The following is an 18565-nucleotide window of genomic DNA, read 5'->3' on the forward strand; positions in this document are numbered from 1 at the left end:
TGACCTGGCTGCTCCGCATCTGGGACGCTGCAGCCAATGACACCATTCTGGACGGAAGTGAGGCCAGGCAACTGGGATCTCTGTCCCGGGATGTGGTCATTGACCAGGGGATCGGGAGAACCCAAGAAACCCTCAGCCTCTGGCGGCGACTGCTTACAAGTGTAAGGGACAGGTACCTTTGTAAAGAAGACCTCCAGGTGCACCAAGGAAAATGGAGCACAATGGAACAAGGTATCCGGTGCCTGAGGGAATTGGCTGTGCTGGAGATCATTTTCTCAGAAGACGAGAGATTTCCTAAGAGCCCAGATGGTGTCCAGTGCACGTCACAGATGTGGTTGAGGTTCGCGCGCCTTGGACCAGAGATATACTCCCATTACCTGGCAATGCTGCAATGGAGGGAAGGCGAGGACAGGGTGGGCGTCTTAGTGAACAAGCTGAGGATTTACGAGGACACCGTCACAGCCCCGTTTCGCACCCATGTCTCATCCGTGGAAACAAGTCTTTTGGCTGAGCAAGTCCGGAGCTTGATTGAAGAAGGCCATCAGAAATTGAAAAAGGAACTTAAGGAAGAGATTTACCACATCCCACCAGAACCAACAAGAGTCTCTGCCGTTAGGAGCCGGCGACCCCCAACCAGGGAGAGAGGACACACCCCACGAGGTAACCTCTGGTTTTTCCTTCAGGAACATGGAGAAGACATGAGTAAGTGGGATGGAAAACCCACCTCCTCCTTAGCAGCTCGGGTACGGGAACTAAAAAGAGGGACAATTACCACAAGAACCACATCTAGAGTCAACATTGCTCCAGTCTCTTGCACACAGAACTCCAGACAGTACCAGAATGATAATATGACCGATCCTCTTGAAGGGACCTCAGGAACGTATTCACCGGAAGGGAGCAACATGCAACATGACCAGGAATAGAGGGGCCCTGCCTCTAGCCAGGTAGAGGAAAGGGAGAATCGGGTCTTTTGGACTGTGTGGGTCCGATGGCCTGGCACATCTGACCCACAAAAATACACGGCTTTGGTTGACACAGGCGCTCAATGTACTCTGATGCCATCAAGGTATGTGGGAGCAGAACCCATTTCTATTTCTGGGGTGACAGGAGGATCCCAGCAGCTGACTGTACTGGAAGCTGAAGTGAGTTTAACTGGGAACGAGTGGCAGAAACACCCCATCGTGACTGGCCCGGAGGCCCCGTGCATTCTCGGCATAGACTATCTCAGAAATGGATATTTCAAGGACCCAAAAGGACATCGTTGGGCTTTTGGGATAGCTGCTGTGGAGACAGAAGATATCAGACAACTGAGTACATTGCCTGGCCTCTCAGATGACCCCTCTGCTGTGGGTCTGCTGAGAGTTGCAGAACAACAGGTGCCAATCTCCACAGCAACAGTGCACCTGTTGGCAACACCACACCGACAGAGACTCTGTGGTTCCCATCCATGAGATGATTCGCAAACTGGAGAGCCAAGGGGTGGTCAGCAAGGCCCGTTCACCTTTCAACAGCCCTATATGGCCAGTGCGTAAGTCCAGTGGAGAATGGAGGCTGACGGTGGACTACCGTGGCCTGAATGAGGTCACGCCACCATTGAGCGCCGCTGTGCCGGACATGTTGGAACTTCAGTACGAGCTGGAGTCCAAAGCAGCGAAGTGGTACGCCACTATTGACATTGCCAATGCCTTCTTCTCCATTCCTTTGGCAGCAGAATGCAGGCCCCAGTTTGCTTTTACCTGGAAGGGTGTGCAATACACCTGGAACCGACTGCCCCAGGGGTGGAAGCACAGTCCCACCATTTGCCATGGACTGATCCAGACTGCATTGGAAAAGGGTGAGGCTCCAGAACATCTGCAATACATCGATGACATCATCGTGTGGGGAAACACAGCAAAGGAAGTATTTGAGAAAGGAGAGAAAATCATCCAGATTCTCCTGGAAGCTGGCTTTGCCATCAAAAGGAGCAAAGTCAAGGGACCTGCCCGAGAGATCCAGTTCCTCGGAGTAAAGTGGCAAGATTGACGATGTCAGATTCCCACCGAGGTCACCAATAAGATCACTGCGATGTCTCCACCGACCAGCAAGAAGGAAACACAAGCTTTCCTAGGCGCCATAGGTTTCTGGAGAATGCACATTCCCGAGTACAGCCAGATCGTGAGCCCTCTCTACCTGGTTACCTGCAACAAGAACGATTTCCACTGGGGCCCTGAACAGCAACAAGCCCTTGCCCAGATCAAGCAGGAAATCGCTCATGCGGTAGCCCTTGGCCCAGTCAGGACAGGACCAGAAGTGAAGAACGTGCTCTACTCTGCAGCCGGGAACAATGGTCTGTCCTGGAGCCTCTGGCAGAAGGTGCCTGGCGAGACTCATGGCCAACCACTGGGATTCTGGAGCCGAAGCTACAGAGGGTCTGAAGCCAACTACACTCCCACAGAGAAGGAAATCTTGGCAGCCTATGAAGGAGTCCAAGCTGCCTCAGAAGTAATCGGCACTGAAGCACAGTTGCTTCTGGCACCCCGACTACCGGTGCTGGGGTGGATGTTCAAGGGAAAGGTTCCTTCCACGCATCACGCCACTGACACCACATGGAGCAAATGGATTGCTCTCATCACACAGCGTACCCGTATTGGAAACCTGAATCGCCCTGGGATTCTGGAAATTATAACAAACTGGCCTGAAGGTGAGACTTTTGGATTATCTTCTGAAGAAGAGGAAGAGCAAGTGACTTGTGCTGAGGAAGCCCCACCATATAATGAGCTACCGGAGACTGAAAGACGTTATGCCCTCTTCACTGATGGTTCCTGCCGAATTGTAGGCACTAACTGGAAGTGGAAAGCTGCAGTATGGAGCCCCACACGATGAGTTGCACAAGTTACCGAGGGACAAGGTGGATCAAGTCAGGTTGCAGAGCTTAAAGCTGTCCAGCTGGATATTGCTGAAACGAGATATTGCTGAAATTTGGATATTGCTGAACGAGAGAAGTGGCCAAGACTATCTCTACACTGACTCATGGATGGTAGCTAATGCTCTGTGGGGATGGCTGGATCGCTGGAGAAAGGCCAACTGGCAGCGCAGAGGGAAGCCCATCTGGGCTGCTGAGATTTGGCAGGACATTGCCGCCCGAGTAGAGAAGCTGACTGTGAAGGTTCGACACGTGGATGCGCACGTACCCAAGAGTCGGGCTAATGAAGAACATCGCAACAACGAGCAGGTGGACCGAGCTGCCAAGGTGAAAGTATCACAGGTGGATCTGGACTGGCAGCACAAGGGAGAATTATTCCTGGCTTGTTGGGCCCATGATGCCTCTGGTCATCAGGGGAGAGATGCAACATACCGATGGGCCCGTGACCGAGGGGTGGACCTTTCCATGGACAGCATCTCACAGGTCATCCACAGTTGTGAGACCTGTGCTGCAATCAAACAGGCCAAGCGGGTGAAGCCTCTGTGGTATGGTGGACGATGGTCAAAGTACAGGTATGGGGAAGCCTGGCAAGTTGACTACATCACCCTTCCCCAGACCCGCCAAGGCAAGCGCTACATGTTGACCATGGTTGAAGCAACCACTGGATGGCTGGAGACCTACCCTGTGCCTCATGCTACAGCCCGGAACACCATTTTGGGCCCGGAAAAGCAAGTCCTGTAGAGATATGGCACCCCTGAGAGGATCGAGTCAGACAACAGGACTCATTTTAAGAACAGCCTCATCAACACCTGGGCCAGAGAACACGGTATTGAATCGATATATCATATTCCTTACCACGCACCAGCTGCTGGAAAAGTTGAATGCTGCAATGGACTACTTAAAACTACCCTAAAGGCACTTGGTGGGGGGGCCTTCAAAAATTGGGAAGTGAACTTAGCAAAGGCCACCTGGATGGTCAATACCCAAGGGTCCACAATCGAGCTGGTCCCGCCGAGTCTGAACCCTTGCACACAGTGGATGGAGATAGAGTCCCTGTGGTACACCTGAGAGGTATTTTAGGAAAGACTGTTTGGATTAATCCCACCTCAGGCAAAGACAAACCCATCTGTGGGATTGTCTTTGCTCAAGGACCTGGTTGCACTTGGTGGGTAATGCAGAAAGATGGGGAAACCCGTTGTGTACCACAAGGAGACCTAATCTTAGGTGAGAACGGTGTGTAGGGTTTCATTATATATATATATATGTATGTGTGTTTAGAGTTTAAGAAGGTATTGATTTGGGATGATGTAGATGGTAATAGAATAAGGGGTGGATAATGTCCTGGGTTGCAGTGTGTTCTATTACCATCCTCATGAACTGTTGAAATCAGGTGGGGCAGTGTTTCCTTGCCTCCTCCCCCCAGACTATCTTTCTGTTAATTGCCCATCATTATCCTGCCACATGACTCAGAGATAACTCCCTCTGGACTATCTTCTGTTAATGAGCCTAATCAACACTTGGCCTCATGACTCATTACCCCATTGTGAGATGCTCCACCCAGAGGAAGGAACCAAGCATCCCATCGTGGATATAATCTGGGACTCTGAACACCAGAGACAACGCCTTTCCACTGGATTTCCAGAGGACAGGAGCTACACAGCCACCACTGGACTTTCTGAGGAAGAGCAGACTCTTTTACTACAGGATCACTGCTTCATAGGACTGCAGCCACCATTCTACCAGACTGCTACCACCACCCTGCCTAACAGGGACTCAGGTTGTATTTTGACTCTGTCCGTTTGAACCAGTGTTTTCTTTTACATTTTTTTCCTTTTCTTTAATTTCCATTAAATTGTTATTCTGACTTGGTGCCTCCCACTGGTTTGTTTTCAAACTAGTACACTGGGGAATATGAATGTTGATAAGTAAGACACCTACTGACTTAGTGAGCTCTGGGCATTAGGCAGGGTGTGAATCAACAGATCTGTTTTATATCTAGGGCTTTAGTCAATTAATGTGTAGTTAAGCAGGTGTTTTGCATGTGGAAAAACTGATCTAAGAGAGCTTCCATCTTCCTGCAGCCCTTAACAGTTTGTTTTCCTCCTCTTTTCTCAGTTTACCATTTTCTTCGTAGAGCTGGTGAAGCTGCTCAGTAAACTGAGTCACTGGAACCAACTGCATTAAACACCTGAGGATGTGTTCTTTTGAAGAACTTAGTTACTCCAGTGATATAGTTTACAGCTCAGCTCCCCAAAGACTTTGAACAGCCCAGAGAATATAGCAGTGAGCAACCAGGAGAGGAACAAGAAGTTGATTCAGGTGCATGGGAAACATAAAATGCCCTTGTTTCAGAGTGGTCAGTGGTCAGTGAAGGCTGGACCTCTCAAACACCCCTAAATGGGATGTAAGAGGTGTACTGAACTAAGCAGGAGCTACATTCATTTCAGCAACTTGCTCTCAGCATTTCCCTGTGATCAAAACTCTGCTGTCTCTGACCCCCTTTCTTTGAGGGATGGAGCAGAGCTGGCCTAAAGGCCAAGAGAAAATAGACTGGTGAGGGAGACTGTTGGGGTCCCTCCCCTGCCGTGTAGCCCTGGGAGAGGGGCCCTGAGGGCACAGACACGGGGTTTCGCTGCCCCTGCTCAGCCTCGTTCCCATTGGTTGGTTTGTGTCCCCTGCGCGGGCAGAAGGACCCTTGGTCCCGTGACTGGAACAGTTCCTCGGCAGAGCTCCGGCCATGCGGCTGGAGAAATAAACATCTCTCTGAAACAGCTAGCAAGAATCTGTCTGTCCGTATATATTTCCTTTCCACGGGACTCCTGGTTTGATATATGCGTGTTGCAGGATCCCCACTGCAACAAATGGTGGAGATTTGAGAGCAGAACGATCCCCGATCCCTAAGCGACTGATTTGTGTGAGTAAACCCTGGAAACTTTGGATTCCTCTTCTTGGTTTTGCTTTGCTATTCCATATCTGAACTATGGAGGAACCGTGGGAAGACTCTTGGCTCTCAGAGCCGCATATGGACATTTATCTTAAACTTAAAATGATTCTTGAACAACGATTTGTAAATTTTAGCTTGATTCAAGCTCAAAAAGAACTGAAACACTTCCTGGCATGGTTGTTTAAGAACTTTTTCTATGTTTCTTGGGATTTAATTCTTACCAAGGGCTTTTGGAAAACCGTTTGGACACAGTTAATACTAGAGTCAAAATATATGCCGATGGAAGAATATTTTCGTGAATATTATTTAGTTACTGAGACTGTTGAGCAATGTCAGCTGTGTCCTGGTGAAGGGAAGCGTGGTGCAGGGACCGTGCGGCCCAGGCCACGTGCACCGAGCGCCCTGCGAGCAGCAGCGAGGCAGTTCCCGCGTGCGGGCGGAGCCACGCGAGCCGCAGTGTCGGTGGCGGAGCGGGGAGCGGCGGGACCCGGCGGGACCCGCACGGCGCAGCACAGCGCGTGGTGGAGCGAGCCCCGTGAACGCCCGACTGAGAGGGGCGGCACGCGGGCGGCGGCTGGAGGCGGTGGCGGTGGAACGGAGCCGCGCCCAGCCGAGACGCGCGCTGGAGCGGGGCGCGGGGGAGTCCTCGCTCGGGGGCCCGGCCGAGACGTGGGTGCAGCGCCCGGCAGCGGAAGCGAAGCTGCGACCAGAGGAGGCGACGCACGGAGAACTGAGCGGCGTGGCCCGGCCCGGCCCGCGCAGCCCCGAACGCGACCCCGGGAAGAGCGCGCAGGCACCAGCAGCCCCGACAATTCCAACACGGGAGCGACCGAAGGAGAGAGCAAAGACGCAGCGAGACAGAAAACAGCAGCCACTCGGAAAAAGGAAAAGATCATAGCAACTAAGACCTTAGGGATAGTAAAATGGTATAATGTTAAGCAAAATTATGGTTTTATAACAAGGTGTGACAACCAGCAAGACATATTCGTGCATAGAACTGCTATTAAAAAGAATAACCCTGAAAAATGCATCCCAAGCTTGGGAGATGGAGAAGTGGTGGAATTTAATATTGTACTAGGTAGAAAAGGGTTACAAGCATCGCAGGTCACTGGGCCTGATGGTGTTCCTGTAAAAGGCAGTATATATGCAAAAGATCGTAGTCATGTTAGACAGTATCTCCATTGTAAGCCCCCCCTACAGTTTCCCTTTCCTAATCCCACCTTTCCCTTTTACCCTATGTCCTATTACCCCCAGTGTATTCCCAATCCGTTTTTTCACCCATGGTTTCCCTCACAAAACCATGCTTTTGCCAATTGTTTCCCCAAAAATCCCTTTCCAATGCCGAGTGGGGGATGAAAAGGGGGAGGGAAGAAGTTAAACCCTCTCCTGCCTCAGTTTCCCCACAAAGCATGCTCAGAGTTCTGTCTCCCTTCTGTTAGCCCTAAGATGTTCCAGAGAATCTGTTTGGACATTTAAAGACTCAGGAGGGTGGCTTGTTTTGTTTTGAAACTGTTCTTGTTATGTTTATCCAGTTGTTTTCATTCTCCTTTTATTAAAATAAAACGGGTGAGGTGTTGGGGTCCCTCCCCTGCCGTGTAGCCCTGGGAGAGGGGCCCTGAGGGCACAGACACGGGGTTTCGCTGCCCCTGCTCAGCCTCGTTCCCATTGGTTGGTTTGTGTCCCCTGCGCGGGCAGAAGGACCCTTGGTCCCGTGACTGGAACAGTTCCTCGGCAGAGCTCCGGCCATGCGGCTGGAGAAATAAACATCTCTCTGAAACAGCTAGCAAGAATCTGTCTGTCCGTATATATATTTCCTTTCCACGGGACTCCTGGTTTGATATATGCGTGTTGCAGGATCCCCACTGCAACAGGAGACTTCTTCATGGATAGTGGCTAGAGCACAGCTTGGATTCCTTCTTCTGCCTGAGGGGACTCAGAAGTACACCTGCCTGACTGGTGCCAGGTCAGAGGGTACAGAAGATTTGGTCAGTCAGGCTCCTCCTGCTAAAATTGTTATTCTGGGCAGGGAAGAATTCAAGAGTAATTCCTTAATTTTTCAGATCATGCTTCCTTCTCATGCTTTTGGACACGCTTGCTCTTTATGGTTTCTTTGTATTTCTAGTTTTACTTCATTCAAAGCTCCAGGACAGAGCAGCCAGTAGGCAGAACTGGAGGTTCCTTCCCCTCCAAAGAACTGTAGTTAGAGGGGTTCTGGGACAGGGCTCAAAGAAGAAGGAACAGCTGAAACTGCAAATGTTTTGAACTGTGCAGGTGACTTGCATGCATGCACAGCGCTCTACTAGATGGGCGTGTTGCATCAAACTGTGTGTTGTTTATGCTCTGCATGGGCCCATGTAACAGGGCTAATTGTGACCTTCTTGATGGTAGAGCTAACTCAGAGAAAGGAAACTGATACACACACTTTTATTTTTCAGCTCTTCCCTTACCTGAAATTGGCTCTTGGATAAAATCCCTTAAATTCTTGCACCTGGATGTGGGAATACCCTTGCAGCATTGTCTAGGGGGGGAGTGGCTATGAAGGGGTAATTTTAGTGTGTTGTCTTAAATGACATAAATTGTTTCACATCAGTGAGTTCTGCCTCCACTTTTCCTCTTTATGCATATTTTATAATACACAGTGTAAAGTTTCTGCACCCATAATAGGCCACTGGGCTACTTGGATCTTTGATGACCTTCCTTATGGATTTTCTTATATCCTAATAAGTACTTATATACATATACATAAAGATATAAAGAAGCACATTATTTTCTGGTTATAAGGAGGTACAACTTTCATTCTATCAACAGAGAATTTTCCTGTTAGGGTCATTGATCACAATGTCATGAGAGAGGGATTTTTAAGTCCGAATCTGCCATGGCCTATCCTTGGAAAATCACTTGATCTCTCTGTAAACTAAACTTCGTGGTTTATTTCATGCTGATGATATAACTATTAATATTTGGATAAATAATTTAATGTATGTTTATATTTCATGGTGCTGGACTGAAAAACTATATATGGAAAAACACATAGATGCAGATGTGGCAGGTACAGCTAGCAATTAATGTGCATAAAGTTAGATGCACAGATTGTATAAATTTATTATTAAGAAACAGAGTGCTAATGTTGATAGAGCATATGGTATATATCATTGTTGAACATGATAGGAAGATAAGCTACTCTGAATTTATTACCAGCTTTGTGTTCTTCAAGAATCTCTTGGTGAATACTATAAATTCTATTAAAAGTGTTGCCCTTTTATGTAGGTAACTGTAAATTTGAAGTGAGCATGTGGCAGCATAGGCAGCAGTGGAGCTGACAAAGGATTCCTTTAGTTAAAGTAGGCATATACTGAATTTTGAACTACCTTTTAAATACTTAAATTGTCAAGCAAGCATTTTGCAAAGGAAGGGTTTTCAGTACATAATTCCCCAATGTAGGTCAATTAAAGCTATAACACTTTCCTAAATTTGAATCTCTAGATCAAGTGTTTTTTCCTAGTTGTACATTTTCCCTCTGTGCATTTATTTCAAATGTTAATAAAGTTTTCATCTACAAAAGGCTTAGAATTGACAGAACAAAACTCTTTCTTTTTAAATGATGACAACTACTACTGTTTCTGTCTGCAGGTAGTGGAGGACATGCTAGAGGATGAGGAAGAAGAGGATGATAGAGATGACAAGGTAATTATCCTTCCTAGCACTTTGGTATCTGGGGATGGGAGAATTTAGACATGACACTGTTTTTACCGACAGTTAAAAAAGGAGTTGATGTGTTTTAGTCCAGAAAATTGGACAGAGCTGTTTATCATCCTAATAATGCTATAGTGGGTTGAGGGAAAGGTTAGAGGTCTATAAATCCTGCTTTTTCTTTTTCTTTTTCTTTTTCTCTTTCTCTTTTTCTTTCTCTTTTTCTTTCTCTTTTTCTTTCTCTTTTTCTTTTTGTTTTTCTTTTTGTTTTTCTTTTTGTTTTTCTTTTTCTTTTTCTTTTTCTTTTTGTTTTTCTTCTTGTTTTTCTTTTTTTCTTTTTCTTTTTCTTCTTCCTCTTCGTTTTCCTCTTCGTTTTCCTCTTTGTTTTCTTCTTTTCTTGGTCCAGAGCTAGATGAAATATTCTTTTCTGCCAGGAACAAGAATAACTCAGCCTGTCTGGAACTTGATAGCATTTGTGAAGATAACTGCAGCAACAACTGGTTTTGAAGGACAAAAATTCCTCCTGTCTTGAGTACTACAAATAGGGCTGCACTTCAGGGGAAAAATGGTGTGCAAATAGCAACTCTGTACTGGTCAATGATGGGATACTGACATCTAAAATTCTGAAAGAACTGCTGGATAGAAAAATGTCTTGAATGTTTGCACTCCATATGACATTTAAATAATCACAATTCTTGAAGACATTCACTTCGTTTGAAGTTTGCATTGTGCCCTGCAAGCTGGGAAACCATAGCAGATCATTCACCTGTTTGAGTGGATGCAATTCAGTTTAGATGCTGCTGGTTAGGTTGAGGATTGCAACCACAGCAAATAACAACCCATTTCCACATATTATTGAGCCAAGCCATGGGACTTCTTGGATTGGTTGTACCCCAGAGAGAGGGGAAAAAACAAAGAAAATATATCAGTATGACCTTGCACCACTGAAGCAATGGCTAGCACTGGCAGGATGGCTTTCTGGTGAAATGAGTGCAGTGAAGACAGCCCAGTTCTTGTTGGTATTTTCCTATCAGGTGATATTTGTGGAAGAAAATAAAAAGAAAAAAATAGATAGTTTTACAACAACTCTGCATTAAAACTGAGACTATTTTGACCTTCACAGATGTCCCCCCACTTCTGTTGTAATAAAATAATTTTTTTTTTTTTTCCTGAGAGGAGAAAAGCAGTGCATCTTAATTTATGCTCTTGACTTTTTTTTCTGGCTGAGATGTACATTTATACACTGCTGTATATTCATATTCTGGCAGCAGCATTTGAAATGTCAGAAAATTCACTGTGATTAGTTAATCCCCTCAATGATTATTTTTCTGTTAGCTAAAGAGATGATAAAAAAATAAAAGTATTTTCCTTGTTCCGTTGCCAGGTCAAACATTTTACAATTATTATGTGAAATTCTTCTATACATCACTTAAATTGTTAGCTGCATAATTTCAGAATCAGCTGACACTGTACTAACAAAATCTTCTTTTACAAAACACATATGTGATTTTTTTGGACACTGAATGATGTGAGCATCCATTTCTAGCAATAAAATACATGATTTATTTAAAAAGTCCATCATGTAGCTGTGGAGAGCTTGAATTTTATCTCAATATGCTAGCTTTGAATCATCATTTGTTTTCTGATGAACACTGATCTACCATCCATTTGAGGCCATTTTTCCTGTTTCTTTCTGCTTTATTATTAGATCTGGTGCAAATGTATCATATCAGTAGAGTGTGTATTCCTGGATATTTTAACCACTGTGATTAGTCCACAAATAGTACTTGACTGCTTGTAGTTTAAACCAGCCTGTGTAGTTACTGCTTAGTGGGTTTTGGAAATTGCTAAACAAACTCCTTTAAAGGAGGAGATGAGGGCAGAGGTCAACCCCTCCCCAGCCGCCCCTGCCCCCCCACCCCCCATTCTCTGGTGATTCTCTGAACAAACGCCAGGCAAAATGTACCTAATTAGAAATATCACTCTAGGTTTCGATGTTGTGATCTAATATTCAGCTTTCTCAAACTGACACCAGAGTTCAAACATTTTTCTAGATCTAGTTACCAAGGCTGAATAAAAGTGAGTACTGACATTACTATGTGCATTCAGTGAGCCCTTTTATTGAATATTTAAGAGCTATTTTTCTATACAGAAGGTGTTAAGGTTGATTTTTATAAATTCAAAGCTGTCTTCATTATTGCAAATGTTTTGAGCTCTCAAGATTAAATATGCTGTTTGAATTGGAAAAAAAATTACACTTTTAAAAACAAGCATGTATGGACTACTCTATTTACTCAGTATGTTTGCAATGGGTGGTATTTTGCACTAGGTTAAATTGTAAGTAATAAGCACATGGTTAGGACTGACTTGTTTTTTGTTAGAAGCTAGTAGGCTGCTTTTCCTTTCTGGTGCACTAGACATACTCTCTTAACTACTGCTGTTCCTCTTACATGTTTTGTCTAAATGAAAGGGTGCAGGTTTGTGGTTTTTTAGTGAGTGTTTTCTTAAAGCTATGTGCAAAATGAATTTTTGTGAGAAAACAAATGCACATTTTGTAACACCAGATGGTAGTGGCCTCTGGCTTTTATTATTTCTCTAGTTTTTTCATGTGGTATAATAGAAAACTCAGGAAAATGGGTCTTCCTATGCGCAGAAAGTTACAAGATTAATAAATGCGCCAACCCCTTACTTTCATTAAAACTGAAGCATATGTTGCAAATATGTAAAATATGCCCCAGCTGTTTGACCATGGCCAGTGTCTTTGCTCCCTGATTACCACAAGGAAGCTATTAATCCTGTAACCTTTGGACTTAACGATCAATAGGGTATTACATGGCATGGAAGTGGAGCACCTGTTTTCCATTTAGTAAAGGCTCCTTGCAGGTTTTACCTAAACCTATCCATATGTTTTCAGTTATCAGATGTTGGGTGATTATGAAAAGTGTCTTTCTTTAGAGCTGACTTGGATATTAGTGACTCGCTCATGGTGAAAGGATAACTCTGGCTACGTAATGACCTCAGTGTGGGCATGCACTGATGTAGGTTATGTGTCATGGAGGACATGGCTCAACATCCCTAAATTGCAAAATTACAGATGAAGTAAACTGAGGATGATCAATGCTGAAATACATGAAATTAGTTAATGTAATGCATTTTATCAATAATGGTGTGTAATACTGAGAGGAATCTGACAAGATCAATTTGCACCTACCGTGCCTCATTCTAACGTTCTGTAACTTCTTTCACTCTCTGCCGCAGTCAAGACAGGATTGTTAATTTAAGGCCATAGGATGTGGTTTTTTTACTGGAGAGTCTTAACTTTCATCTTCATTTGCAATATGAATAGTAAGCCGCAAGTATGCTACCTGTATTGGTTCCAAAGTTGGTGCTTAGCAGTGGAACACTTTTTTCTGATTTTTCTTCATTATCTTGTAATGTATTTAGGAATTGAACAAGACGTAGTTTGTTGGCTCAGGCATTTGTCCTTCATTTAATACTAGTTTTTCCAAGAAATAGCACTGGATTCTGCATTCCTTATGTTCTGTAACACTTGCTAAACCTATGCCAACCACAGATTTACAGTTTAATCTGACTTCTCTCTTTTTTTTCTTTCGGCTCCTTTCCAAACACTGGCTAATACAATATCTTAGCAAATAAGGGTCAGTTAAATTACATGAAGTCAAGTTATCAAAAAGCTATCAAAAGGATTTTTACACAGTTATGTTATAATAATGTAGTAGTCAATATACATAATCTATGTATCTGAGATCTTTGTTTGTCTGTGTATCTAAGATTTAGTCTTTAACAAGTTCCCATATACTATAGCTTTATTCTTTTAACAAGCTGCAGGTAAGATTTCAGATAATCTCAAAGTTTCAGCTCAGCATTTTGCTGGAAGCCCTCAGCACACTGCAGAATCAGGCCAGTGAGAACTGCTACTATTGCAGGCATAAAGGCAGAAAGATGCACGTTATGAACAGTCTGGTTTTACCTTTATATAAACATTTTATTAAGAAAAAATATTCAAAACATTTGTACATTTGTCTACTCTCTCTTTAGCCTTTTATTCTTTGAAGAATTCTTTGCAGTTCTCAGTCAATGATATTGTACTTCAAGATAACTAGAAGCTCTTGTAATGAATTATAGTTGAGTCAAAATATGTTTTAAAGTTTTTAATTATTTCTGCTGAGAGGTACTAACTTTGTTTTCAAGCCAAGACACGTTTGTAACCTGTCTCAGAAGCATGCCCTGCATTTTTACTGAGAGTAGATTGTGAGGAGGAGGAAAGATAGCTCTGATGTAGCCTACATTTTTATATTCTCCAAAAGAAAAGATTGTGATCTATTACAGAGGCAGTTATTTTCTAGAAAATAAATGGTGGGGAAATGATACAGAGAAATAGAGAGTGAGTAGACTTAAAATTCCAGAATCAATAAATCTATTGGTTCACCTATAGCTTGATTCCCCAGTCAAATTCTACATGAACATAGCATCTAAATACTAATTGTAAATAAAAAATCAAGAGCAGCTTCCAGTGAAAACTGTAGCTATGTATGAAGTTGTTATTGTCTCAAAGCTTAGCTTGTAAGACTGTGTGTACTTACAAAAAATTTTCTACAACAGAGCAATCTACAGTACATGGCTACAGAAGTCAAACTTCCCAGTACAGTTTGGTTTCATCTCAGTTTAGTTATTCATGTAGATATGTTGATAAGATCTGTGTAGTTTTATAAAAATTGTACATAATATATGGGTTGATGGTGTAGACTGCTTCAGCCTGCATTCTTGGAATATCAGCTGATGCTGGTTTTGATCATTGGATCACCCCCAAGTCACAGCCACGAAGTTGCTTTTGCTTGGATATACCTTGGATCATGTGGAGCCTTTGCATAGCAACTTTCACAAAAAAGCAGTTTTCATCCTGCCCTGTACTGCGACATCATATAGGCTTCATCATTATTGTACACATCTTTGAAAACAGGTACTTGGACAGCCTTCTGAGAGGTTTAGTTTTAACGAGATCAGGTTTCTTTATCCTGGTGCTGTCTTGAAATACTATCAAAATCAGTGAAGTAACATAAGAATTAATGAGATCAGAATCTGAGATTTGTGAAGTTCAGCATTTGAGGAGGGGTGCATGTGTGTGTGTGTGATAGTCCATGGGGGATCATGGGTCTATATCTTGGTTTGATACAATCTAAAGGAGAACACTCCGAAATGAGTTGTGTCCTTTATAGGTTTAACCAGTCCTTTTTCACCAATAAGGACCGAATGCAAGTAGAGGTAAGTGAAAAAAATAGCAGTTTACTAACAAGAAGAACAGCAACAGGCAAAAAACCCAAACAAACAAACAAACCAACCCAACCAACTGAATAACTGCTAGAAACGAAATTGCTAAATCTCGAGAACTAAGAGAGGCCCAAAAATGCTGGGGACACCCGTCCCTTCCAAGGTGGTGCTCTGCAGTCGAGTGCGTGGTTCGAATGACAAAGGGAGCGGTGGTGTCAGCCTTCCTCCTGCCCGCTCCCTACTCTGCTCACCTCCCCGACAGCTGGAGACCCTTCTCTGGATCAAGGGGCTGGAACTCGGGGAGGGACTTCACCTTCCTTGCGGCAGGAGACGGATGGACAGGCAAAGCCAGGCGGCGGGGCTGGGCCGGGGCCACTCGAGGTCCGCTCAGCTCGGCTGGGCAGCTCGGTGCGTGGGAGCGGCGGGGACTGCGACGGGGCTGCCCCGCTTGGCAGCAACGGGGCGGCGCCTCTGGAATTCCCCCCAAGGCAGCTTCTCCGAGGTGAGAAAAAAAGGAAAAGAGAACGCAAAAAGGGAAGCAAAACCTCTGCCAAAGCAAAGACCAGGCAGCCAGTGAAGCAAAGAGCACACGGCAAAAGGCAGGAGGCTGTCCGGGAGGGCCGGTGTAAGAATGCCCCTGATAGCACCCCCTACACACTAAGATTCTCGTTTGTAGGGTCTTAAAGATACGGGAGCGAGTTTTGGGCACAGAAAGATGTGAAATATAATAACATTATGGACTACTCCAGGACAGTCTTATGAACTGTTGAATGAATTACATTTATCCATGTACATGGTGGTGTTCACCTGTGACCAATATAGTGTGGGCGATGTTCCTAATTTATGAAGTAATCCAAGTATAATTCCAATAATTATTCAATCAAATAAAGAATATATCTAAATTATGTTAGCTATTTAAGAATGTGACATACTTTCCCCTCTACAGTTAATATTATTTCTTAATGTAACTAAGCAGATTTAGATTCTTTGAGGCCAAGCAAAGGGCTGTTTTCACGTAGTACTCAAAAAGTAATTTTAGGGTGTACTTGAAATTATCTATATAGTCTTCTCTGTGATTCAGGAGAGAAATAATGAATGTTGAAGGACACAACCAAAGCCCTTTACTGCTGGGTTCTCTTTGAAACCTTCCTACATGTGCAGGTTGGTTTATACCTTACTCCATGTGGTTTCAAAAGTGGTGAGAATGGACCACTACCATTCTTCATTCTCAAACAATTTCTTTGAAGCAGTTTCAGACAGAATCATGAGATCTGAGTTCTTTTTAAACTACTGCCGTGAACCACTTGCAACTCTAAGCAAGCCATGTAGTCACTGATTTGCCAGCCACTTGAATGTTTCTTCAGGTTTATTCATAACTACGTTTTTTAACCTTCCAAAGGACAGCCCCAAACACTTCTGGAGAGATGCCTTTTGAACATTTTCTACAGTGAAGCGTAGAGCCCATAATACAGAACAAATCTTCCTCCGAGTCCCATAGGAAGCAGAGATGGTAATGTCTAAGTCTGGTGTGTTGACCCTGGCTGAATGCCAGGCACCCACTAACACTGTTCTATCACTCCCCTCTGCAGCTGGACAGGGGAGACAAAATATAACCGAGGGTTCATAGGTTAAAATAAGGACAGGGAGAGATCACTCACCAATTACCATCACAGGAAAAAGAGACTCAGCTTGGGGATATTAATGTAATTTATTACTAACAAAATCAGAGCAGGATAAAGAGAAGTAGAATAAATCTTAAAACCACCTCCATTCCTCCCTCCTTCCCAAGCTCTACCTCCTCCCCTTTAACAGGGCAGGGAGATGGGGAATGGGTGTTACAGTCAGGTCATCACAGGCTGTTCCTGCCACTTCTCTCAGGAAGAAGAATCCTTGCCCTGCTCCACCATGGGGTCCCTCCCACAGGAGACAGTCCTCCACAAACTTCTCTACCCTGAGTCCATCCCATGGGTAGCAATTCTCCACAAACCGCTTCAACGTGGGTCACTCTTCCACAGAGTAGAGTCCTTCAGGCACAGCCTGCTCCAGTGTGGGCCCCCTGCAGGGTTACCAAGTCCTACCAGGAAACCTGCTCCATCAAGGGCTCCTCTCGACAGGTCTGCAGGTCCCTGCCAGGACCCTGCTCCTGCATAGGTTTCCCACAGCATCACAGCCTCCTCTCAGGCATCCACCCTCTCCAATGTGGGTTTCGTCCATGGTCTGCAGGTCCTGGTGGACCTCCAAGGGCTACAGGGGCACAGCTGCTTCACCATGGTCTTCATCATGGGCTGCAGAAGAATCTCAGCTCCAGTGCCTGGAGCACTTCTCCCCCTCCTTCTCCACTGACCTTGGTGTCTGCAGAATTGTTCCTCTCACACATTTTCCATTCATTCTTCCCTGGCCACAATAACATCTGTGCAATAACTTTTTTTTATTTCCTTCTTAAATATGTTATCACAGAGGCATTACTGTCGCTGCTGATGGGCTCAGCCATGGCCAGCAGAGGGTCCATCCTGGCTGACATCGGTTCTGCCAGTGATAGGAGGACCTTCCAGCAGCTTCTCATAGAAGCCACCTCTGTAGCCTGCCTACTACCAAAACCTGGCCATGCAAACCCTTTAGACTAAGATACAACTTGGGAAGCCTTGTAGAGAAAAGTGATGGTTGACATGTGCTAGTATCAGAAAAGTGCTACGTGGACCCAGTTCCTGGTGGAGCATGTGGCTGACGCAGTGTATGTGAATGAGGATGAATGAGTGGCAGAGGTGATACTGTGAGAGAAGAGGATGCTCAGCAACACGGCTGTGTGCAAAATCGATGGTATATTGTAGTCTGGGTTTTCAGCTGAGGTTTGATGATGGGGCTCACCCTACAACACAGCTAAAAATCCACAGCTTAAGCTAGGTGTTTGACTTCACTGAAAGGCTTCTGAGGAAAATTGCAATCTCAACTAAAAAAATTTGCTAGGACAGTTGATAAGGCTTTGCTGTGCTTTATGGAGGAAAATACAGAAATATGGGAAAATAAACTGCAAGCTTTTGCAAATGTAGTGGTTTGGTCCAAGATACTCATTACTGTTTATCTTCTGTGAGATAAGAATTAGGAGAAACGCAAAGCAGGCACCAAACTTGAAAGAATATAAAGAAGTTTATTAACAGACCTAAAAGAGGGGAAAAAAAAATTATACCATACCTTTAGAACTCTCCTCCTCCCCCCACCTTCCTCCCTTCTCCCACTGACAATGTAAAAAAAGACAACCCTTGAGATGTTCAGTCTGTTTATCACTTCCATAATAACCTTGTTCAGTCTGTTTAGAAAGAGAAGTCTCTTCTTGCCCGTGCTGTGAAAACAGTATCACAACGAGACAGCCGCCCACTTCCAAATATTGTTCAGTCCATTTAGGAAGAGGAGTCTCTGCTCGCATGTGAGTCCCTTCCCCCGACTTGCAGCTTTTCCCGCAACTGCTTTCGAGGGTCCACTCTTGAAGTTTTTTGGGGTACCATTTTAAGGCTGAGCCATTCAGAAACAAGAACAGAGGCCCTTCTCCTTCCCTGGGAGCAAAGGGTCTTCCTCATCTTCATCTTTAGGACTGTCTCTGGGAGCATCTCTATAGGAACTGAGGTTTTCTCCTTTCCCATTTGGAGCAAAAGTCCTCATCGCTTCCATCTCTCCCTGTCCAAACTTCTCATGAAATTACAGCTGCGTCAGCATCTGCCTATCTCAGCGCAGGTGCTTTTGCTTAC

General features: G+C 44.6%; 1 protein-coding gene across 5 annotated transcripts in view; it reads left to right on the plus strand.

Annotated features, from left to right (window-relative positions):
* MCTP1 (multiple C2 and transmembrane domain containing 1) overlaps positions 1-18565 on the plus strand; it is a 238543-nt gene that overhangs the window by 189639 nt on the left and 30339 nt on the right. For 2 of the 5 annotated variants that reach the window (XM_048291234.1, XM_048291239.1), the window contains exon 17: positions 9477-9530. In XM_048291234.1, the coding sequence (XP_048147191.1) occupies positions 9477-9530 (54 nt within the window). Of the gene's footprint in view, positions 1-9476; positions 9531-9942; positions 13918-14773; positions 17938-18565 lie in introns of those variants that run through there. The other 3 variants (XM_048291237.1, XM_048291236.1, XM_048291235.1) reach the window with 3 other exon arrangements.

The sequence above is a fragment of the Corvus hawaiiensis genome, chromosome Z (genome assembly GCF_020740725.1).
Source record: "Corvus hawaiiensis isolate bCorHaw1 chromosome Z, bCorHaw1.pri.cur, whole genome shotgun sequence".
Classification (NCBI taxonomy): Eukaryota; Metazoa; Chordata; class Aves; order Passeriformes; family Corvidae; genus Corvus; species Corvus hawaiiensis.